The following is a 25,673-nucleotide window of genomic DNA, read 5'->3' as shown; positions in this document are numbered from 1 at the left end:
TGCCATGAACTGCACAAGGACACAGGCTCCCTTGTTCGCCCTATGTATCTCTTCATCTGGCTGTTGATTCGTATCCTTTAATATCCTTCATAATAAACTGATAACCCCAGTGAGTATACAGGTTTCCTGAGTTCTGTGGGCCACTATAGCAAATTAATCGAACCTAAAGAAGGGGTTGTGGGAACCTCTGATTTATTGTCAGTTGGTCAGAAGCACAGGTAACAACCTGGGCCTGAAATTGGCATCTGAAGTGGAGGGGAGTCTTGTAGGACTGAGTCCGTAACCTTTGGAATCTGATACCATCTCTGGGAAGATAGTGTCAGAGTTGAGTTGAATGGTAGGACACTCAGCCAGTGTCAGACAGTGGCTTAATGTGGGAGAAAATAGCATAGAAGTTGGAATTGGTGAGGAGAACCATTAACCACTCCACCAATAATAATGACCAAAAATTACATCAGATGCCAAATGTCCCCTCATGGGAAGGGGTGGAAGGGAAGAGAGTCACCTAGAGGTGACAGCCATATGTCTAGAGGGATTTAGCAAGCTACAAAAGAAGTAAAGGCAGGGACTAACCTGAGTCGAATCTGTGTGGACCAGGAAATCCATTCAGCCCTAATAATCAGTGCTGTGGATTGAACAGAGCTTCAAGCTGCTAGCAGGAGCAGAAGGCTGGCTAGAGGGCTATAAGGCGCCTGAGAGAAATGTCAGAAAGTGCCAAAGTCAACTGCTGTAGGAGCAGAGAAGCCTTAAACAATAGCAAAGAAAGATTCGAGGGGAAAGTAAGAAGAATTTAAATAATATCCTGGATTTTTTTATAGTTCCCAGAGTACTATTACTCACCTTACTTGGTCCTTACAAAGTCCACGCAAGGAGGAAAGCAGTGAATATTGTTCTTCTTGTTTTTCAGAGAAAGAAACTAAGACCTAGAAAGAGGATCCATCAGCTTCTGAGTTCCTAGGTCTCTGAGCCCAGCCTTAGCAAAGGAAAGTTAGATAACCTCTCGCCTAATTAGAGCTTCCAGATAAGAATTCTAAAGGTCTATGAGGCTATGATTAAGGCTTCTCAACCTCTGATGGCATCCAACAAGAAACAGGCTGTAACTTGCAGGTAAGAAATTCAGATTAGGAAGTTTAGCTTATGGAAGCATTTCTGGGGTGAGTCTTGCCAGGCAGAGAATGTATGATTGAGCGATATTGAAGAACATGCTCTTCTGGTGTTTAAAAATAAAGATATTTCCTTCACTGGAATGATTTCAAGTTGCTGACAAAAGGCAAGGGGGTTAATTTGAAGCAGTTAGAGGAGCAGTTAGGGGAGAGAATTAAAGAGTGACAGACCAAAGGTCATTTGAACTGGGGTCTAGATTGAACCTCAGCACATTCAGGAATGGGTTAGGTTTCAGAGAATCCAGTCTCTCCTTTTGCATACTTTTTCCCTTCACAGATATTGAAACGTTTCCTTTAGAAAAGCATAAACATTTATATGTAGTGTGAAGGTTTCAAAGCCTCTTCTGCTGCAAAGGAAAACATTCCTCCCTCCTCCCCACCTCCCAAAAAAGAATTGCAGACCTGTGTGGGAGGTTGAGAAATACTTGGGAAAGAGGCCCTCAGATATCACATAGGTGACACCATGGGGTCCACCCTTCCCCAGCCCCAAGAAACCTCACTGCAGGCTAACCATTGCAAGAAGATCCACAGAGACTCAGTCAGCTTTCTAATTGCAACCTAGCTAGTTACCAGAATTTAATGTACGTTTATGATGTGATAATATTTTGATGACCATGTTTATATTTTTAAAGTGCCTTTCTTCTAGGTGAGCTTTAAAGAATGTTCCACAGGGGCTCTTTAACTTTTTAATTATAAGTTAACAACTTTATAGTGAAATATAAACAGAATCCTCAAAAAGAAAAATCCATACAGCAAAAGAAACAATCAATAAAGCGAAAAGACAACTTACAAAATGGGGAAAAAATATATGTAAACCATATATCTGAAAAGGGGTTAATATCCAAAATATACAAAGAACACATACACCAAGAACTCAGTAGCAAAAAAAAAAAAAAAAATGGGCAAAAAACTTAAATAGATATGCTTCCAAAGAAGATATACAAATGGCCAACTGGTATATAAAAAGATATTTAACATCAAGTGACTAAGGAAATGCAAATTAAATCCATACTGAGGTATCACTTCACGATTATTAGAACTGCCATCATCAAAAAGCCAAGATAACAAATGCTGGCAAGCATGTAAAGAAAAGGGAAATCTTTTGCATGGTTGATGGGATGTAAACTGGTACAGCCACTGTGGAGAACAGTACAGAGGAGTCTCAAAAAATTAAAAATATACCTACCATATGATCTCAGCTTCCCTGGTGGCTCAGACGGTAAAGAATCTGCCTGCAATGTGGAAGACCTGGGTTTGATCCTGGGTTGGGAAGATCTCCTGGAGGAAGGCTTGGCAACCCACTCCAGTATTCCTGCCTGGAGAATCCCCATGGACAGAGGTGCCTGGCAGGCTACAGTCCATATGGTCGCAAAGAGTTGGACACAGCTGAGTGACTAAGCACAGCATATGGTCCAGCAATTCTGCTTCTCGGAGTATAACCCAACGAAGTGAAAACACTAACTTAAAAAAGATATCTAGACCCCCATGTTCATAGCAATATTATTTACAATAGCCAAGACATGAAAGCAACCTAAGTGTCCATCAATGGATGAATGGATAAAGAAAATGTGATATATATATATATATACACACACACATATGATAGTGGTTTAGTCACTAAGTCATGTTCAACTCTTGCAACTCCATGGACTGTAACCTGCCAGGCTCCTCATTCAATCCCTAAACCAGGGATTGAACCTGGGTCTCCTGCATTGCAGGTGGATACTTTACCAACTGACCTACCTAGGAAGCCTATATATATATATATATATATATAACATTTATATATTTATATTTATTATATATGTACAAAATCAAAAATTATTCAGCCATAGGAAAACAAGGAAATCCTGCCATTTCCACAACATGGATGAAACTTAAGGGCATTATACTAAGTGAAATAAGTCATACAGAGAAAGACATACTGTATGATCTCATCCATATGTGGAAACAAACAAACAAAAAAACCCACCAAACTCAGAAAAAGAGATCAGATTTCTAGTTGCCGGAAGGGCAGGTGGAAGGCAGCTGGGTGGTGGAGGGCAGCTTGTAGAAAAGTGCTCAAAAGGTACAAACTTCCAGTTCTAAGATAAATAAGCACTAGGGATGTAATGTACAACCTGATGCCTGATGATACACAGGAAAGTAATTACGAGAGTAAATCTTAAGAGTGCTCATCATAAGAAAAAAATACTTTTTTTATGCTTTTTCTATGTATTGTATCTATATGAGATGATGGATGCTAACTAAACCTATTGTGGCAATCATTTCATTATGAACGGAAGTCAAATCATTTAGCTGTACACCTCAAACTTACACAATTGTATATGTCAATAAAACTGGGGAAAGGAGAAGAAAAAAGGAAAATCCCAGGCTTCTTTACCATAAAATCGAAACTAGTATCAAGATATAAGGATCCTTCCTTGCTTTAATATTGTACAAATATAATTTTTCATAGTTGCTATCAATGTACTCATATTATTTTAAGATTTTATTTACTTAACATCACAGAATCTAGATTTTTTCATGTCCTGACTTCATTTACATAGTTTTAAAAAGTAATGTGATATTCAGTTTGTTAGCATACCAGATTATTTAAACAAATCATCATAGTTCGGTCACTCACACTGTTGTTCACTGAAAGAGAAAATTCTTCATTTTTTTTTTTAAGAATCCATATGAGTAGCATTTATTCCTTAAAAGAGGTTTACTACGATTCAGTCTATGGGTCAAACATTAAATGAGAAAAGTCTTAATAGGAATGTGATACTTATCTCCCGATATTTTGCTCATTCATTCATTCATGGAGCAAGATGAAGCAGAAAGATGAAAGGATCTTGAGCCCTTGGCAGCCTCTTACTGCTGTCTGTCATCTTTGCTCTGAACTGCCTATCACATAAATCCCTACTTCCAAAACCACAGTAGTCAAGTTTCTGCCTCTTGTAGCTAGAAGCAATCCTAACTGATAGACCAGCGAAACTTTTCTTTATGTCTGCACCGCCCTTCCTCCTTTGCTCCCACCTCTCTGCTTTCTGAATAAGCCCTGCACATCCATTCTTGATCCTATCCCTGACCCCTGCTTCCTCTTAGATCCTGTTCAAAATGTCTTTTCTTATCTGCACCCTTTATCTCTGCCTCCATTCTGGCCCTTTATATCTACTAATGAACTTGTTAGGAGCTCCTTTCCCTCTACCTAGCTCACCCCTGGGTTAACTCTCTCTTCCTCTCCCCTCACCACCAGACTTCTTGACAGACTTGTCTACACCTACTCACTCCTCAGTCTTGTTCAAGCTGACTTTCACCCCCACAGCTGTGGAACTAGCAATAAGCTCACCCACCAGCAACTTCCTAGTCAGCACATCACACGCCCTTTTCTCAGTCTCCATCCTTCTCCAGCTTTCTGAATGTGACAATTCTGATCAGCTTTACCTTCTTATTTTAAACTTTTTTTCAAATAGAAATATATTAAGTTTTGGAGAAAATTAGTTCAAATGATTGAGAAAATGAATATGGAACTACACCGACCCATTTCCTTTCCTTTTCTAGATGCCACTAAAATATAATAAGAATTTTTTTTAAACACAGTCACCCTACTCCCCCAAAAAAGGAATCATCCAAAGGATAGAGAGAATGAGAAAAGAAATAATTTGTGGCATCCATGAGACTGCTCAGGCTTCCATTTATGGGTGTGTAATTGACGAAGGGCCCCTGCTGCTGGGCTCTGAAAGTCACCTACAACCCATAGTTGAGTTTGGGCCAATGTCATGCTTCCCCGGGGCTGCTCCCTACTGATGACTGAGTATGGCAAGGAACTAAGCCAAAACCATTCCAAGCAGATACCAGACTCTTCCAAAAGCCAACTTTGGCTCAAGGACTCCTGCCTGCCTTGCTGAACACCCTTGCATTGCATCATGGTCTGGGGTGCTCCAACCAGCCTTATTCCCTCCTCTCCTTCATTCTCATCTCAGTCTCATGCTCTCTTGGCCTTTTCTGACTCCCTCCCCATATTCTCTCAAAAAGGCAGTTCTCTAATAAAACCCTTGCACACTTAATATCATCTTGAAATCTGCCTCTTGGGAGACCAGACTATTGCATAACTGCAAGTGAAAGATTTCAGCAAATATTTGGAAGATAACAAGCTGATGGAGGAGCAGGAGCTGATGTAAGCTGTGTGACCCATAAGCGCAGTGGAATGGAAAGGTGATAGGCATTGAGCCAATTCCACCAGCAGATCCAGAAACAATTGGGACTTGGAGATGCAACTTATTGCAGAAGGCGGGAAGAGGGGTGCAATGAGGGGGTAAAAACAGCTTCATCCCGTAAAAATCTGAATCCAGAGAGATCAGGCCACCATCTCCTCTCGCAAATCCTGCCCACCCTCCACAAGCTAAGCCGGGCCCAAACTCCTGGTCCGCAGCAAGTGTGCAATTACAAATACGTGTTGTTTTATGCTGCTTAGTTTGTGGTAATCTGTTACACAACAATAGATAATTAAAGCACACAGAAAATATAAAACAAAACACACAGCAATTATTTAGAAAGGAAGCAAGTGCAAAGGCTGTGGATGGGGGAGGGATATGAGGAAGTATTATATATTTTAATATTAGTTGTTTAAAGCCATTTGAATAATTTTAGCAGGAACATTACTTTGATGTAATCGTTTAAAGTAAAAACTTAAATGCATTAAAGGACCATTGATGTGGGGGTTAATACCTGAGATGGTCTGATACTGGAACAGCCAGTCACAGGAGGGCCTGGGGGAAGATGAAAGTCAGGAGCAGAGCTAGCTGCTAATATAAAGTGAGGAGACTTGGATGTGGCACTCTAAGCTTGATAAAGAGGCAAGAGTTGGAGATTTCTTTAAAAACTAGGAATAAAACCACCATATGACCCAGCAATTCCACTCCTAGGCACATACCCTGAGGAAACCAAAATTGAAAGAGACACATGTATCCCATTATTCATTGCGGCACTATTTACAATAGCTAGAACATGGAAGCAACCTAGATGTCCATTGACAGATGAATGGATAAAGAAGTTGTGGTACATATACACAATGGAATATTACTCAGCCATAAAGGGAATGCATTTGAGTCATTTCTAATGAGGTGGATGAACCCAGAACATATTATACTGAGTGAAGTCAGTCAGAAAGAGAAAGATAAATATCATATTCTAACGCATATATAGGGAATCTAAAACAATGGTACTGAAGAATTTATTTACAGGGCAATAATGGAGAAACAGACAGAGAATAGACTTATGGACATGGGGAGAGGGGAGGAGAGGGTGAGATGTATGGAAAGAGTAACGTGGAAACTTACATTACCATATGTAAAATATATATGTATTGAGCAGACTTACAGGTGTAGGATTAGGACAGAAAATAACAATTGCTTTTCTCCTCAAAGGAACAGGAATACATTACTGGATTTGCAGTTCAAACATGACTTTGTAATCTGACTTTTTAACACATTCAACTTTCCTATGTCTCTCAAATTATTTTGTGACTGCACAGTAACATTGCTTAAATGAATCATCATTTCTTTAAATCACTGCAATATTGCTGAATATGCAGGTTATTTCAAATGTGTAATGTAGAATTGACCATATTGAACATCTCCATTCTCATGGCATTTTTAGTCTATTCAATTATTTCCTTGGAAAATCCTCAATTCTAGGATCACTGGATTGAGGAACATATACATATGCCTAGATTGATATGCAGATGACACCACCCTTATGGCAGAAAGTGAAGAACTAAAGAGCCTCTTGATGAAAGTGAAAGAGGAGAGTGAAAAAGTTGGCTTAAAGCTCAACATTCAGAAAACGAAGATCATGGCATCTGGTCCCATCACTTCATGGCAAATAGATGGGGAAACAGTGAAAATAGTAGCTGACTTTATTTTTCTGGGCTCCGAAATCACTTCAGATGGTGATTGCAACCATGAAATTAAAAGATGCTTACTCCTTAGAAGGAAAGTTATGACCAACCTAGATAGCATATTCAAAAGCAGAGACATCACTTTGTCAAAGGTCCGTCTAGTCAAGGCTATGGTTTTTCCTGTGGTCATGTATGGATGTGAGACTTGGACTGTGAAGAAAGCTGAGCATCGAAGAATTGATGCTTTTGAACTGTGGTGTTGGAGAAGAGTCTTGAGAGTCCCTTGGACCGCAAGGAGATTCAAATCCAACCAGTCCATCCTAAAGGAAATCAGTCCTGAATGTTCATTGGAATGACTGATGTTGAAGCTGAAATTCCTGTACTTTGGCCACCTAATTCGAAGAACTGACTCATTTGAAAAGACCCTGATGCTGGGAAAGATTGAGGGCAGGAGGAGAAGGGGATGACAGAGGATGAGATGGTTGGATGGCATCACTGACTCAATGGACATGGGTTTGGGTGAACTCTGGGTGTTGGTGATGGACAGGGAGGCCTGGTGTGCTGCAGTTCATGGGGTCACAAAGAGTCGGACACAACTGAGCAACTGAACTGAACTGAACTGAGATGAGAATTACCATGTTTCTTTCCAAAAGGCTTAAACCATTTTAAATGCAGGAGTATATTTATTTTACACTTATTTCTCCACCATTTGGTGTTTCCTTTAACTGACCTTTCTCTTGACTAGTTTAGCAGAAGTAAAGTCATGCACAGGATTTTCTTTAATTTTCGGTATCTTTAAATTCAAGGTAGAAAGCCTCTCCCTTTATGTTTGATTATAATTTTTCTCAGTCCCTGTATGGATTGCCTGTTCTCTGCGCCTGCATGGATCATCTGCAGAGCTGGCTCCAAGAGTGCCTTTGATTCCTCCTCCTTCCTGGTAGGGATCCCACCATGCTATCCTGAGCCCACAGCTTTTTTCTTCCAGCAATCTCTCCCAGGGTTTCATTAATCACTCTGGAGCAATGTTTCTCAGAGAGTAGAACAAGGTCCCTTCTCCCAAAAAAGTCACTAGAGACACCTTCAAAGCACATTTCCTAGCCTGATGCCAAATGCACAGAAGCAGAAGCTCCCTGAATCTGCCTTTTAAGCAACTTCTCAGAAGTGATTCTGAGACTGACAACCACTGAGGTAGGACACCCAGATTTCTCTCTCCCGTTTCAGTGTTTTCCTTGCTCTGCACCAGTGCAGTTCAGTGGCCTCCTGGGTCTCTCCAGCCTGATGTGGCCTCAGACTCGCACATCCTAATAGCACTGCTCGTCTGCAACCTGGCTGTTCTCTCACAGGCACCCTCTGCAGATCGGCTCCCGCTGTATTCCCTTTTGATGAAAACAGAACCACCACTCTTCCAGTCTTGGGCCCCACGTGCACAGTTCAAAACTGATGGCCATTTCCAAACTATTCTTTGAAGGCGATTCCTCTTTGGATAAAGGCCTGGGAGACCCGAGGGTAATGACTGGCCTTTCTGTTTGTCTGCATGCCACATCATGTTCAGGAAGCATAACTCAGTGTGACAGATAGCAGCAGCAGGCAGACAGATGGGGTGGCTCTCTGTGCATCTCTAAGAGAGCCACACCCTAGGAAGTGCTCTCTCAGTGGGCCTGCCAGCCCATCACCATGCCCACCCAGGACAGGATGTGAGGAGGGGTGAGAGAAGAGGGCCACACAAAGCAGCTGGGAGTAAAACAGAGGTTTTCTTCACCCTCCAGGCCCTGATCTCTGTGTTTTAAGTGCATCTGAAGGCAGATCAGAGTCCAGGTTCTTGACACAGCTCTGATGGGAAGAAGCTTTCTGCGAACACTTCCCTCTCTGCTAGCGAAGTGCATCTATCTCCTACACTCTCCATAAAAAAGTAGTCTTGAAAATTAATAATTCAGGTGAAGATGCAATCAAATCAATGTGCTCTCACCCTGTGCTGTGTTTTCAGTTTTAAAAGAGGCCTGGGGAAGGTGATGCTTAACCTAAAATAATGCATTGATATCAGTGGGATTTCTAGACCTTGAGTATCCACATCAAAGGGAGAAGAGGGATCCAGGCAACCTTGCCTTTTGCCACCAAAGCCGCATGTTAGTGGGCTCTATCCATCCTAATGTCAGCTCTGGCTTCTAGTTCAGTGAAGGGATTCTTTGCCATAAAAGTCAGGTGCCTGAACATTTGTGAATAAACCAGTGTTCTCAACCTGTTTTCCCAAATCTACATTCTCAAAACATGTTCCACAGTCACAGGGCCGTATACTATGACCCTCTTGGAGATTTAGAATGCATGTTAAAAGTTCTGAAAAACTGTCTAGTAAAGAACCTTATTTAACTTTTTAATCCAAATTTTACCAAATTTCCTGAACTTTGACACATTTCCCCTAAATATTTCCAAGGAGCATTGCAGGCAACCAGTATCCTATAGTACACAATTTGATTACTTCTACATCTGCTTTTAAAAAATCAAATCCTGTTTCCTTGTGGATTTATTTCATCATCTCAGGAAGTTTTCTCTCCTTCCTTATATAGACTCTAGCTAGTATTCAAGCTTGAAATTTAATTTCTAAACCAAGGTCACAGTTTGCTAGGAGGCATTGCCTAAAATGCAAAGAATGCCATGTGAATTCTTTAGCCAAATGCAGCTTCTCTAGAAATAATAATGTGGTTCTAGGTCACTGCCTCTTTGTTCACTCATTCATCATTCATTCATTTGTTCACTCACTCACTCACTCCACTCATTTATTCCCTGAAGCACTGTGATAAGTTCTGCCAGTGTAAAGCGGGAAAATTCACTGGTGTTTGTGATGAGGCCTATGACAGATATAAAAAGAGAAAAGTCCTATTTCTTTCCCAACTGAGAAGGGGTGGTGGAAGCATGCAGTTCAAATAAAGGTCATGGCAAGGCTGACAGTGGAGATTAGGAATTTTGACTGCAAATGAGTGAGATGCTATTTCAATTAGCTTTTAAGCAAAAGAGGGGATGTATTGGCTTATTACATTGGCAAGTCCAAGGGAGGTGCTAGCCTCAGGTCCGCTTGCCCCATCTGTCTCTCATCTCTGTTTTTCTCTCTGTAGCTTGAGTCACGGCCAGAAAAGACAGGCTTTTGCCAGGAGACAAGAAAAATAGCAGTTCTCAATTTATTCAGTCTTCCAGCAACATAATCATAAAAGCAAGGCCCCCTTTTCTCGCTGTCTCTCTCTCTCTCTGTCTGTTAGCCTTGGAGAAGGATTCTCATGTCCCAGATCAGCCTTCACCCTCTATTTCCAGATCCATCACTAGGACCAGGGCCCAGGTGCTCATCAGCCTCTAGTTCTGAGTTCATCTCAAGGCCCACAGGAACCCCAGGGCCACCCTGGAGGTGGCACACAGCTGACCACATCTCTGTTTTCACACCACACAGGCAGTGATGAAATTTCTAAGCAAGCAACAAAGAGGTTGCACAAAGTTTCAGAGTATAACTTTCAGGGGTCACCTTTTAAAATTTTGTTTGTTTTGTTTTTCATCTCAAGTAGCAAGTGTGGACCACTCACAGATATCATTCTGTATTTTTTCTTTTCTTATACATTTTTTTTTCCTTCCTCTGCCCTTACATTCACCTTTCTTCTGAGGAAAAGGTTAACACCACTGCTTTTAAGAGGAAGAAGTACAAGTTATAGTACTAATGGGTATGTGTTCAAAAGTCACAAAATCTTGCCTATTCTACCGGAAGTGTTTTGTTTTGTTTTGTTTACTTTGCTGACTTCTTCCAACTCCAGTGTCTTAGTATGACATTAAGTGCTGTTGAGTTAATCTAGTAAGACATGGAGAAAAACAGCATCCATGATCTTCTAAAATTGCTCGCTTCCACCAAAAAAGAGAACACTTAAATCGATTGCTACTTAAAAGGAAAAAATCTTCAGCATTACAACCAACTGAGCAGTTTTGCACACATGCGCTCACACACAGACACTACTATTTGCGTGCATGTTACACCAGGTTTCTTTAACAATGCATCACAATTACTTAGAACTCAGAGTTCTTAGTAAAGATTCTTGAACTTTGTCTTCTCTAGCAATTCTAGAATTTCCATTTTGGAGTTTCATGAATTATGCTGTGGGGACTCCATGATTCAAAATTACATAAGGTGCTTGTTAAAACGCAGACTCCGGGCCCCAGCCTATACCAATCGATTCAGAATCTTTTTAGATAGTGTTACCAGGGACCTTTGTTTTTAAAACTTCCCAAATGTACTTCTGCAACCCCACATTATGAGAAGCTCTGTTCTAGAATTCTGGAGAGCTTTACCAGGATTTCTGAGTTGTAGTGTCAGATATTTTTATATCTCTAAGGTAGAATTAAAATTCTTATGAATTTCATGAACTTTAGTTTGTCAGCAAAATATAATTAGCAATCCTTGTGGGTCATGCTCTTTTGAAGTTCTGTGACAAAAGTAACTATGAGCAGAGTTATATGACACAGAAGTCCTTCAGATTTAAAAATATTCACTCTAAATAGGTCACATATTAATGAGCAGGATAGGTAAATTCCATTGTAACAAACTTTCATGATTACAGCAAACAATTCCACAAGATTTGGTTATAATAGGTACATTGCAAGAACTAATGTAATGATTAAGATTCAACTGAAATTAATTAGAGATAGAAACATTCTATGAAAACTCATTATAGCTGTGAGTTTTCTTCCAAATAAACAATTGCATCTCTTCACAAACAGGATTGTATTTCCAATCCAAGACAAGCAATAAGAAATCAATGTACCCAATCCAAGTCCTTCCACCACCAATACATAAATGCTAACCACAGAATCTTTGTGCTTCAAAGCTAGAAGAGACTTTGGGACTGTGAACTCCAACCCCTTCTCCTACAGATGAGGAAACCAAAGACCAAGTCACACTAGCAATGACAGTCAGGATATCCTGACTGCCCAAGACTTCTCCTGCTGGAATGTAAGAAGTCCCAAGGATAGCCAAGCACTGAATCAAATGACTCTTCAGGGGTGGGTGGGAACAGCCATTCATTTTACATAACAGATGTGCTTTGAAGTAAAAAAAAAAAAGAAAGAAAAAGCCACGTAAAACATAAGAATTGAAACAAAAGCCACTTGGCCACCTTGAGTTATTCATTTCTTCTCTCCTTAATTCAGCCTACATGGTGGAAACCTTTGAAAAATCCAGTGCTACCCCAACTCCCTTACCAAAATCTGGCAAATTAAAAGAGAGGAAATGTGATCTCAAAGTCATCAGTTCATGCATGTTTGCTAAGTCGTTTCAGTCATTCTGACTCTGTGTGACTCTGTAGACTGTAGCCTGTCAGGCTCCTCTGTCCATGGGATTTCCCAGGCAAGAATACTGGAGTGGGTTGCCATGCCCTCCTGCAAGGGATCTTGCCAACCCAGGGATCAAACCCACATCTCTTACGTCTTTGGGACTGTGAACTCCAACCCCTGCATTGGCAGGCAGGTTCTTTACCACTAGTGCCTCCTGGGAAGCCCCAGACAGGAGCATACTTTGTACTTACCAGATAGATCCATAATGGTTGAGAATTAATCAAGCAAGTCTGTTAATTTCATCTCAGATTATCTACTAAACATCTACTATAGATTTGTGCTTGGGTTTCATTTATTCATTCTGTTATTCAACAGATATATACTGAGCAGCACCTACTAGGAGCTAGAAACTATGACATGTCCTAACAATACTCAGATGAATAGTCAGGGGGAAGCAAAACTAAAGTAGTAAGTGTTATCATTGTTGTTGTTTAGTCACTAAGTCATGTCTGACTCTTTTGTGACCCTAGGGACTGTAGTTCACCAGGTTCTCTGTCCATGGGATTTCCCAGGCAAGCATATTGGAGTGGGTTGCCATTTCCCTTCTCCAGGGGATCTTACAGAGTGTTATATCATGGGCTATAAGATCAAGCGCTATGGGTACAACTACTCAGCTAGGTTGGGTTCAAGAAGGTGTTATGGTAGAAATGACTTTGGGCTGAATTTGGAAGGACAGCCAGAAGTTTACCTAATAGAATATGGAAAAGGAAGAGAAAATCATTCCAGGTAAATGAATAGCATATACAGTAGTATGAAAGGGTGAAGAGATCAGGTAAGCAGTAAAAGAGAGGGGCCCAGTATTATAGACAGAAGCTTTGTTTTTTCATGCCATCCAGCACAATGTGGCCAAAGCCAAACGATTTTTTTTTTAATTAAAAAAAAAAAAAAAAAACTACCTTCCTCAGGCAAGAGACTCACAAGTGATGCAGATTAGTGACTTAGCCACTCTGACCTTGAGAGTTAGCTTCAAGTCAGAAACAACTCCGTTTGTTTATTTCCTGTCTGTAGTCTTAGACATCTTCCCAGCTCTCAAAGTCTACCTCTTTTCAGAGTCCAAACAGAGTCCTAGGAAAGAGGAAAGGTCAAGGGTTCTAATGATGAAATTAAATAGGAAAAATTTTACATCATGGCAGTTAACCATAAAATGTCTCCTTTCCAAGTCCTTGGTATGCAGATCATACACTTAATTTTCTTTATTGGCAAGATAAAGTAGGTGATAGACATGAGTTCAAACACGTTTCCACCACTTAAGAGATGTGTGACTTCAAGGAAGTCACGTCACCTCTCAGGACATCATTTTGCTCGTTGCAAACACTCTTCCTGCTTATGGTGAAACTTAGACATGATGTGAGGAAGAGAGCCTCTCACAGGGTCTAGCATATCCTGGGCCTCCCACTGGGGCAGCTTCTGTTCATTATTATAGCAGTTTCATTCATTCAGCAAATCTTTACGGAAGAATTACCATGTAGAAACCAGAAATATAAAATAAACCCGAACTGGACTTCACAATCTATAGTGAAGATAGAGAACACACTCAAATGCCTGTTCTATAAGGAGGAAAGTGGTTACTACTGAAAGAAGTACAGAGACATTACTGGGGATGTTGGGAGGACACAGATTAACTAACTATAGGATGAGAGAGTTGGTGGGAGAAAAGGGGAACAGATTTGGGGGCTGAGAATGAAAGACAGGAGGAGGAGCGTCTGAGCTCGGTACTTTCCCCGCTTCTGAGGTGGACAGAGCTGGTATGGACTATCAGCGTGCCTCTCTCACAGATGAAATGAGAGGTTCTCCCTGGACTTCACACACAGTTACAGCAGAGCCAGGAGAATTCAGAACTCCGTCCTCTTCCCTTATCCAAAGCATTCACCATTTCCACATGCTGCCTCCCGTACCTAGGGCCACTTGCAGACGGATGGGATGGGCCAGGGAACAGAGCAGAAAGGAGGTGATGGAGTCCCTTTGGCCACTGTCGCGAGTCGAGGGAGTGCCAGACTCAGCGGCGGGGGCGCCATCGGGGGCGGGGGGCCGGGGCGGGCCGGCGAGGGAGGAGGGAGGGCAGGCCAGGGGGCGGGGAGAGGGGCGCCGGCCGCACTTGTTGGGGCGGCGGCCCGCCCTGCGGCAGGAGCCCGCGCTCAGGCTCCGGGCCATGGGACGGCCGTCCCTCGCGCTGCGGCTGCTGCTGGCGCTGCTGCTGCTGCCGCCAGCGCCGTTGCTCTGGGCGCAGCGCCCGGCGCCCTGCCCAGAGCCCTGCAGCTGCCCGCCCGACGGCGCCCTGCGCTGCCCCGGCCCGCGGGCCGGCCTCAGCCGACTGTGAGTACGCGGCGCCCCCGCCCAGGCACCCTCCGGCCTCCTGGCCTCCCTGCTCTTTGATCCCCTTTACCTGGATGCTTGGAGAAAGATGCAGTGCCTGTCGAACTCCACCACCTCTCAGGGTGATGAGAAGCCCAAGCTTGGGAGCTGTCCTTGCCACCCTCTCCCGCGCCTGGGCCCCGTGCACCCTCCAGCCTCTGGCGGCCCCAGACCCACTCTTTCGCCCTGGTTGGGACCGTGGCCAGGGGCGTGGAGCTGCCCACAGGCCACATGGGAAGGCCTCTCCCTGCAACTGCTGAAAGGGGACGGGGCGTGAGACACGAGAAGCCTTGCGTGGTCTTTGAGCCTTGGGCCAGCCATGCTGGCGAGGGTTCCTGTGAGGAGGACCCTGTGGTCCTCAAGAAATGGGGTGTTCAGACCTGATGGCCAGAGGTGACCTGGTCACTCAGTGGGGTCTGCTGGCCCACCAGGGCCACCTACAACTCTGTGAACATACCAACCACTGCTCCACCCCAGCCTCAGATGTACTTGGGTTTCAGCCTGGTTGTCTGACCAGATGTGCTTGCATTTCAATCTCGTTGCCTAATCAGTGAGAGGCCCTGAGTCCCAGCTCTGGCACACCACCACCCCTTAGGGAGCTGGACACATTGGCAGGCAGGCAGAGGAAGCTGGGGTAAAGACTGATGGGGTAAAGAGGAGACAAGTGTACAAGTGTATCAGAGTGTCAGCAGACTTTTTCGATTTGGGAAAAAGGTAGCACAAGGTACATGGTTCTATTTATATGACATGTCCAGATAAACAGAAAGGAGATTAGTAGCCATCCGGCTGGAGTGAAGGCCCAGTGACTGCTAACAGCTGTTGCTTTTTGAGGTGATGAAAATTATCTAAAATTCGATGTGGTCATGGTTGCACAACTCCCTGAACAAACGGAAAAACATTGCATTGTACAATTAAAATGGGTGAATTGTATTGTATATAAATTACATCTTGGTAGAGGTGATAAAAGAGAGAAGGAAAGAGAAAGAAGAAGACTATAAAGGTGTACCAAAGGCACCAGGCTGGTAGAGGTCTTGGTTCTATTCTAACCGATAGTGTGATGGAATTCCATGCTGGGGGAGGAGAGAGATCCCCCCTACCCCATTTCCATGGGCTCCCAGAAGTCTGTGAGGAGCCCACTTCTCCTCAAGAGCATGAGGGGCTGAGCTTCTCCTCTGGAAGAGTTAGTGGCCTTTGGAGAATATTTGTGGTTGAGAGATATGTGTAAAGGTTGAAGAGTTTATATTAATTGGTTTCCATTAATTATCTTGTCAGCTCAATTCCCTGAAGGTAAGGACCATGCTGATAGAATTTGTTTCAATCAATAAATAAATCCATGGAAACTGCCTTCCAAGTCCCAGCCCCTGTCCTTCCCTGACAAGCCTCCCATCTTGCTTTTATGGATGACTGTGCCATTAACACTGTGCCTTTCTCACTCACGCATTACTTATCATACAGGTTATAAGAATCTAAGATCCAAAGACGTATAAAAACCTCCCCAGGTCCCACAGCTACTGAGTTGCAAAGATAGGTCTTAACTTGCTGTTAATATTTTCTCGTTTTTGTAAGAAAATTACCCCTTCCTTAAAAAAAAAAAAGTTCTCAGTTTTGCCAAATTGGCATTGAGTAGAGAACCTCCTGTGGGTTTCCTTAATGGCTCAGTGGTAAAGAATCCACCTGCAACGCAGGAGACACAGGAGTCATGGGTTTGATCCCTGGTTCAGGACGATTCCCTGGAGTGGGGCATGGCAACCCTCTCCAGTATTCTTGCCTGGAAAATCTCATGGACAGAGGAGCCCAGCGGACTACAGACCATAGAACTGTAAAGAGTCAGACACGACTGAAGTGACTGAGCACGCACGCACAGAGAACCTCCTGGTGGAAGACAGGAATGAGAGAGTCAAGTCCCAGCTCCTTTCAGATTCAGCTTTTCACTGTGCTCTCTCAACAGTTCCTGCTGCCACACCCACACTGGTTTCAGGAAGGTAGTACCTCTTCCCTGGAGTAGGCTGAAGTGAAAAGACTAAAACTCAACAGATTCTCTCACTGTCCCACAGCACAGTTTAGAGAAGCCTCGAACCCCTCAGAAAGATGTATAAGGTTGACTGGGTTTGGGGATGAAGGTGGGAAGCAGGCACAGTATAAGCGCTGTTAGCATGCTGGGGCCCGCTGGTCCTAGTCGCATTCCCCAAAAGGAGCCAACTGCCCGGGCTCTGAAGCCCTTCCCATCCCTGGGGAATGCTACAGAATCCTTGACCTTCCTCCCTTCACATGCACTGTTTTGTCATACACGCCAGCAGCAGCTTCTCCTAGACTTTTAAACCCCTTAGTTCAGCACACATTCTGACCCTCACAAGGCCAGGCTTCCTGAGGATCAGATAGTTGAGAGATGACTTTATCCTTCAAGGGAGAACCCTATGGAGGTGGAGCCTATAAAGGCCAAAAGGGGATAAGTTTCTCAGCATGATAAGGTGACTTAAACATGCATATGACAAGAGAGTTGCATAAGAATTAATAGGAGTGTAGCTGCTTTAAGCGGAGAAGGCAATGGCACCCCACTCCAGTACTCCTGCCTAGAAAATCCTATGAACAGAGGAGCCTGGAAGGCTGCAGTCCATGGGGTTTCTGAGGGTCGGACATGACTGAGCGACTTCACTTTCACTTTTCACTTTCATGCATTGGAGAAGGAAATGGCAACCCACTCCAGTGTTCTTGCCTGGAGAATCCCAGGGATGGGGGAGCCTGGTGGGCTGCTGTCTATGGGGTTGCACAGAGTTGGACACGACTGAAGTGACTTAGCAGCTTAGTAGCAGCTTCTTTAAGACAATGTTCCTCAGACCAGCAGCATAAACATCACCTGGAAAATGTTAGAAATGCATGCTCTCAGCCCCCAGCCCCAATCTACTACATCAGAAACTCCAAGGGTATAGTCCAGCAGTCTGCATTTGAACAACCTCCCTGAGAGATTCTGATAGATGCTAAAGTTTGAGCATCGAGGTATTGCTCGCCAGTGCTCAGTCGCTCAGTCATGTCCAACTCTTGCGACGTCGTGGACTGCAGTCCACCAGAATCCACTGTCCATGGAATTTTCCAGGCAAGAATACTGGAGTGGGTTGCCCATTTCCTATTCCAAGGGATCTTCCTAGCCCAGGAATCGAACACCATATCTTTTGCATCTCCTGCATTGGCAGGCAGTTCTACAACTAGTGCACCTGGGAAATCCCAGTTGCTCTCCATGGAGGATATGATCTTCTGGAAAGCAAGAAGAATGTTTAGAACTTCTATGTGCCATAAACTTCTCTTCTCCATCTCCTCCAACATCCACACACACATACATAGACAATACCTATTTATTAAAAAAAAAAAAAAAGGCAGTTGTGATCAGATTAAAACCTCAAAGTCTGAGACATATGGAAAAATAAACATGATTAAGAAAAGTTTTTTTGTTTTATTTTTCTGGTCTTGTCTTCAAAAAGGAGTAGAGGAAGGAATCTATGGAGAAGGACTGATTGAAGATGCAAGGAATGATGGTATAAGATATCAGTGTGAGTGGGAGGAAGGCACTGGCATCAGATCAAAGGGGAAGGGGTAATTCTTAAAATAGAGGGATACTTCTGAGTCTGAGAGAAGAAGACAGATGGATAAAGGTGTAATTTAACACTGAGGCAAAGGAAAGAAAAAGTGAATGGGTTCATGCTGAAATCCTCTTTTCTTAATGATGAATGAAGTGGTAAACAGTAATTATGAGACAGAAAATGACACAAATAACAAGTTATTGGGAGTTCATAAAAAGAGAATTGAAATTATGAGATAAAGGATAAGAAGGATGCAGTCTTGCACTAGGTCATCCACAGGGTTTGATTCTGTGCAGTGAAGGGTGGCTCTCTCAGTTCTGGGGGTTGGACAGGTAAGAACCACAGAGCACCTTAGGATTCATCACTGGTCCATCAGTAGATGCTAGTTTATGTTTCAGTCATTTCAGGCCTTGGTAGTCCTGCCTTCGGAGAAGGCAATGGCACCCCACTCCAGTACTCTAGCTTGGAAAATCCTATGGACGGAGGAGCCTGGTAGGCTGCAGTCCATGTGGTCGTGAAGAGTCACACACGACTGAGCGACTTCACTTTCACTTTTCACTTTCATGCATTGGAGAAGGAAATGGCAACCCACTCCAGTGTTCTTGCCTGGAGAATCCCCCGGACAGGGGAGCCCAGTGGGCTGCCGTCTATGGGGTCACACAGAGTCGGACACGACTGAAGCAACTTAGCAGCAGCAGCAGCAGTCCTGCCTTATAAGACTTCCATCTGAAGTCCACTATTTGGTTTAAAAAAAAAGGAACATAGATAATAATTGCTTATCATTAATAAGCCCACTACTTGCAAATTTTGAAAATGGCATAATTCTGTTGTTCAGATCTTTCTAGCCCAACAGTATTTTATTAAAAACTTAAGAATTTAAAATCTAAAATGTAATACAAAAAAAAAAAAAATGCCTCCCATGTGTTCACTCATTTTAACTGGAGAAAAAAAATCTAAAAGAATTAATTTTAAAAATTTCCTTTTCCTTTTCTTATTAGTTCCAGACAAGTAGAAGGAGAGAAAGAAAAAAAAAATCTCACCTTGCCTATGGTTATATAAAGATCTTTGTCTCTATGACAACAGAAAGGTTGGTCTGCTTGATATAGAAACAGCTTCTGAAAAATCTGTTAGTCAGAAAATGCTAATAATAATAATAATGACAGTTTATTTTTTGCATGTTGTGCCTACTAAACAGAGATTAAACTTTTAAACTTTATTATAAGACACAATCCAGAGACTTTAGAAGGAGAAAATGTGCTGTATCTGTCAGTCCAGTGTCACAGGAAGATGTTAATTTTCTGAACATCTTTCCCAAATGTCTTTCTCCTTCTCCTACCTTGAGCGTAAATCGGGATCCAGAGCATGTTCTGTGCTGTAGAGGAATATACCAATGGAGGGGGTGGTCCCCATCCTTGAGGAGCCCACAGTCTAGGCAGAAACACACTCACACCCAGGAGAAGCGTGGGCAGCGAGGCTCGGAGGAGTTCAGGGAATAGACCGCTCCCTATGCACGGAAATCTCCAAGGGAAAGCGTCATGGACTAAGGGTTATGAGGCTAAACCTTGAAGGAGAGAAGGAAAGGAGAGTCCAGGTGAAAGAAAATCACAGCTGAGAGTGGGCTAGAGATTTCCTTGCTGAGAAGCCAAGAATAAGGTTGAATGTATTCTTCCCTATTTATACCTCTCCCTGGTTCTTTGGGGAAATTTTTTTGTAAGGGGAAATATAAAGTTATCAGGAATGTTTGATTAAATTACCCAGAGTTGTGCAAAAAGAAAAAAAAATTCCCAATATGTAGTTCTCGACTAATAAACTTTCAGAGTCATTCTTGGATAGTTGATTACAAAAGCATTAAATAAAAATCATGATTTGAAATCGCTTCCCAACAAGATTTCCCCATGGCCCTTCTCTCCCATATACACACACTTGCTTTGATACTTTGTACTTATATCTGCTTTTGCATATCTCCTATAGAAACTGTTTATTCCGCATGGACCTCCTCTGCAACAGCAGGCTTCCTCAACCTCAGCACAGCTGTTCTCTGGGGCCTGATAATCATCTGCTGTGGGCAGCTGTTTGGTACACTGCAGGGTGTCAGGCACCTCCCTGTCCTCCACCTGCTATATGCCAGTAGCACTACCCTCTCAGATGATGACAAAAAGTTCTCTAGATATTAGTCAAATGCCCCTGGTGACAGTGTGTGTTGGGGCGGGGAGTAGGAGTCCCCACCTTACCCCACCATGGTTTTGAATCATTGTGCTAAAGTGAGAAGCACCTGAAGGGGTCTTATTCAGCTCAGGATTTCCAAAAGTTCACAGGTAGTATGATTAAAGTGTCTGTTGAACTATATGATGATCAAATTGAGCTGAACAGGAACAATGAACCAGTACAAAAGGAAAGCACGTACCACATCTAACTGTTACTTTAAAATCTCCATCCTAGAGACTTGTTAAAAAAAAAAAAACTAGGAATAAAACTACCATATGATCTAGCAATCCCACCACTAGGCATATACCCTGATAAAACAATAATTTTAAAAGACACATGTACCCCAATATTTATTGCAGCACTATTTACAATAGCTAGGACATGGAAACAATGTAGATATCCCCCTATGGATGAATGGATAAAGAGTTATGGCACATATATACAGTGGAATATTACTCAGCCATAAAAAGGAGCAAATTTGAATCAGTCCTAGTGAGGAGTGAAGTAAGTCAGAAGGAGAAAAACAAACATCATATATCAATGCATATATATGGAATCTAGAAATATGGTACTGGTGGACCTATGTACAAGGCAGGAATGGAGATGCAGACACAGAGAACAGACTCGTGGGCACAGCAGGGGAAGGAGAAGGGGGACGAATGGAGAGAGCAGCACTGAGACGCACACATCACCACGTGCAAACAGTTGGCCAGTGGGGAGTTACTGTGTAACGCAGGGAGCCCAACCCAGTGTTCTGTGACAGCCTAGAAGGCTGGGATGGGGTGGGGGGTGGCAGGAAGGTTCAAGAGGGAGGGGACATATGTGTATGTACGGCTGATCCACATTGGTATATGATAGCAATCAACACAACACTATAAAGCAATTATCCTCCAATTTAAAAAATGGATAAATGAAAAAAAAAAATCTCCATCCTAGAAAATGGGAAGGTGAGGTGCTATGGGTATCAGAGGGGGGTTCTTTCTATTATATCAACATCCAGGTCCCAGATTTTCTGTCCTTTAAAAGGACCATCCAGAGAAGCAAGACCGGAAGCTTACCTATATTATTGATTGTGTATCCCAACAGTCCCATAGATTGTTCTAATTTTTGTTGTCAATTTGTTTTAACTCATTCACTAGAAAAAAATCAATTCCCAGCCCAGGACCCATGAAAACAAAACAACCACGTGAACTGAGACCTATTGGCTCCTGGGTCGGGGCACCAGGTAAGAGTCCATAGGACAGAGGGAAGCTTACTAAACTCTTTCAAGTAAAACAGCTTGGCCCTACCTTCAGCTTCCCTGCAGCTGAACCAGACTCAAAAAAAAAAAAAAAATCTCAGAATTCTGAAAGCTCATGTTCCACCTTCCTACCTCACTCCCACAAAAACAGAAAGAAAGGCCCAAGATAGAGGTTGATCTTGAACTTCAGTTCTGACTCAGCTCTCCCAGTTATTATCTTCAAGACAATTCTTAAACCTGGCTGTGCCTATAAACAGACTCCCTGGGAGAAGCTTTGCAAGGGCCAGATTTTATTAGTTTAGAAATCATCCTTTTGGGGAAAGTGAACGATGGCACCTAGAAGGACACTAAAATGCAAGCAGCAGAGCTCCCAGAGTCTCAGCGGAAGTGTGCGGCCAAAAAGCTCCACACACAGATCCCTTTGGCATTGGATCCAGCCTTCCCTTTGCAGAGCAATAATTCCTTGGATTTTCTCTACATTATCCTTTTTCTTATTTCAAAAGCAGTGTGTTAGATTAATTCAGGGCTCCAGTTCTGCTCCTTTACCCACCTCTACCTTCTTTCTAATCTCCTCAATTTGGCTACTTTTCATGTCTTAAAAAATGAGACACAAAAGCTTTCTTTCCAAAATATAATCTCTCAGGTTGGCTGCACCAGATAGTGTCTTGGCCGTGTGTAACTTTGATCTTACATATGGAATTTTAAAGCCAGGGTCATAGTGGTGGAGAGAGGCCCTGCTGCTCTCCAACCAGACCCAAGAGGGCTGGCTCCATGGGAGCATATGTGTTCCATTCTGGCAGCTCCCCTTAATGTGCAAAAAAATCACATTTAATGCAGATTTTAACAAATTTTACACCAGTTCTTTTTTTTTTTTTTTTTAAGAAGGAAATTAAAATAATCCCACCCACCAGGCAGGTGGGCTCCCTGACTTAGTGGGAAGCTTCTAGCTGCTTCCCCACATGGTCCTCATTTACTCTCAGCTTCTGCCTCACTAGGAGATGCCGCCCCCTCCATGCTGGCACACCACTCACAGCTGTTCTCTGGTGGCCCTGAACCACGAGTCTTGAATGCCACCTGAGCCAGAGTCAGAAAAGTCCAATCTACAAGTAAAACTCAACTTTCAGAAGGAAAGCTTTATCCCTTGCTGCTGTTAAGTTTGTCCTTGACACTGATAAAATGAGGTGACTCCCGGGTTCATAATTCTACCTCGGGAGCAGCAGTAGAGAGCATTTCTGATCCCACAGGGGTGAAGACACCCTGGTACGATGGGGTAGGCCCAGCACATCCCCCAAATTATCTGAATTGATCAACAGGACATGGACCAGGCAGACGTGAGTCCTAGCACCAGGTCCCCCTTTCTCTAATTTGCAGTGTGGGCTCAGGACAGCAAAAAAACCTCTGTGCTGTCTGTAAAAGGGGCATCATGATTCTTACCCCTGAGTGGGGTCGACTGTGGTGAAGATAACCAAGACAGCAGGGCCAAAAGTACTCAGAAATAAAGGTTTTCCATAACTGCAAAGGATTATTGTAATAATCTGATGATGCAGAGAAGACCTGAAAAACCCACAGCCTGTATATGAAGTTGAACAGTAAATATCTATTACTGTTAAGACAGCCTTTGCAAAGGCTGATGGAAGCCTGATGGAATAGTTTTGCTCCTGTGAGGTGCTAATTAGAGAAAATGACCCACGGGGTCTTCTCAGCCTGGAAGGTAAATAAGTTAGAATCCTGAAACACCAGAGCTCATTACTGCCTGGAACTCATATATGCTGGTCTTTTCAGCACCGGCTGAGCGGCCTCTCAAACATGTCACGTAATACATGATTATACTCTGTTTTCTATCATTCAACTGGGCCAGTCCTACCTGTCCAGCTAGAGCATCCAAGCCTATTCTAGGTCCTTTCCCCTTCCCAAAGCCTGTGGCTGGACACACAGAAAACCTTCAGGTCAGGCTTGCTGACCACTCAGGAACTAGGTACTGACATGTATAGGGCGATGCACAGGATCCACAGACCAGCCCCTGCCCCCCAAGAGCTTACAGTCTTCCAGCCATAGGAGGGAGAGGACTCATTCTCAGGTAACTGACGGAAATGCAGAAGGTGATAAAAGCCAGATGAAGGTTACACACACAGTCTAGTGAGATTTCAGAGAAAGATTCTGTCCCTTCTAGCCAGAGTAACAAAGACACCTCAGTGAAAGGATTGTTGAACTGTAGTTCTTTAAGCCTCACTCTCTGCAGGGGCAGTGGAATAACATGGTTATCCCACAGGTTCCATCTTGGCCTTTGAAACCAGCTTAGTGAGGCCACCAGGGAATCACTGTTCAAAGCCTTCTGCTCTCTCATGGACCACCAGTCATGTGCCCTGTCTGTGTTATGGATCATCAATGGAGAGTGGATGACTTTCCCCTGGAAACAGTGGGTGTGGTTCTGATGAAGGCTTTTCTTATTTGCAGGCACCAGAAATCAACTCTGACAGATTTAATCATAAGAGATTAACTTAACAGAAGAATGAGGAGCTAGAAGGATGTGAGCCATGCCAGGGAGAATTTGGCATTTTAGCAGCAAGAGGTCAGGGAACTTTTCTCTAGATTCCACCTTTGTAATGAATCAGCTCCAAAGACCTATCACAAGTTTCAAATTCCTAGAGGGAGAATCTGCGCGTGCCCCGTCCCACTGCTGAGACTGGAGCACAGACAACGAGATGCGCCCATGCTGCTGCCAGCAGCACTGAGATGCTTCCAGCGAAGGGGCCTTTTTGAACCAGGCAACCACACACACTTGTGTCTACCAGATCTGAGGAGCTAGTGAAAAAGGAAGATACACATGCCAATAATTTCAGGCAATTCAAACCCATTCCATCAAATTAATTAAAAGCATGTAGTTTATCAGTTGCATCCAGCTTTCACAGGCTCACCAAAAAAATAAAAAAGTGTCTGGAAACAGAAGCTTGTAATGAAAGAGGCTCCTGAAGCATAGCTGCAGTGTGACTGCCCTGACAACATGATGTTCTCTGCTTCTAAGAAATATTTTTGAGAAATCATTACAGAAAATGCACACCTTCCCTGGGGAAGATTCAACATGTAGTTTTATTTACCAGAGTTATTCCTGTCGTGTTATATTATTTCTAGAAGAATTCGAGTTTGGGGGTAGAGATTGGGTTATTTTGCTTTGTGTCTTTAGAAAACTTTAGATGGGTCTTGAGTAAGGGCTTAGATGTGTTGACCATTTTTCTCCGGGGCTTTACATTTTTAATTTAGTTGTTGTACAAATGATTTGGAAAATCCATTACCCAGGGAATCTTCTTGAAACTCTTGGTTCACATTGTGATTCATAAACTCCTCAAGCTCCTCAGGTGCTTTGCAAAGGCTGTCTTAAAGAAGAGTCACTCAGATTGTACTTTCCAGTGGGAGAGTTTCAACTGACCACACTTTTTAGAATCAATGAGCAAATGAGAACTCTGCAGAGTGGCTCCCTAGAGTTGAAATACTTAATGGAAGGTTGTTCTTTATCATTTCTTTAAAAGGCTATCAGACACAGTCTATAAGGAATACCTGAGCTCAATGGAAAGGTGCCACGTGGGAATGTCCACCCTCTCTCTCAGTTGTCCTATGTATAATCAGCGGAGTAAAGAGTTGGAGACAAGTCACAGGCGCTTTGTCGATGTAAGGGTTGGACAAATAGAAGAATCCATTCCAAAGTACTGAGTCCACCCTACCCCATCCCCAGCAAGGAGGCAGAGTTGTCATGAGGCATGGCTGGGGTAGCTTGAACCCTTCACAGCAAGCAGCTGGGAATTAAAAGTACTTATTGAGCTCTAATCTTGTGAGAGATGCCATATTAATATTACATAAACATTGCCTTAACAATCTGTGCAGTACTTAGTATCATCATCACTCTA

The 25,673-nt window shown here is 43.0% G+C and overlaps 2 protein-coding genes across 7 annotated transcripts in view; one reads left to right on the top strand and one right to left on the bottom strand.

Moving 5' to 3' along the window:
• The window catches only part of GTF2A1L (general transcription factor IIA subunit 1 like), a 168,208-nt gene that overhangs the window by 30,524 nt on the left and 112,011 nt on the right, over nt 1-25,673 (bottom strand). The gene's annotated exons all lie outside the window — the stretch shown is intronic.
• The window catches only part of LHCGR (luteinizing hormone/choriogonadotropin receptor), a 64,204-nt gene continuing 52,872 nt past the window's right edge, over nt 14,342-25,673 (top strand). For 3 of the 4 annotated variants that reach the window (XM_044925893.2, XM_025261005.3, XM_025261002.3), the window contains exon 1: nt 14,342-14,718. In XM_044925893.2, coding sequence (XP_044781828.2) covers nt 14,357-14,718 — 362 coding nt within the window. In that variant the 5' untranslated portion in view covers nt 14,342-14,356. The remainder of the gene's footprint in view (nt 14,719-25,673) is intronic. The other variant, XM_044925894.2, reaches the window with a different exon arrangement.

This window comes from Bubalus bubalis, chromosome 12 (genome assembly GCF_019923935.1).
Source record: "Bubalus bubalis isolate 160015118507 breed Murrah chromosome 12, NDDB_SH_1, whole genome shotgun sequence".
In the NCBI taxonomy this organism is placed as follows: Eukaryota; Metazoa; Chordata; class Mammalia; order Artiodactyla; family Bovidae; genus Bubalus; species Bubalus bubalis.
This window is presented reverse-complemented; position numbering and strand designations above follow the sequence as displayed.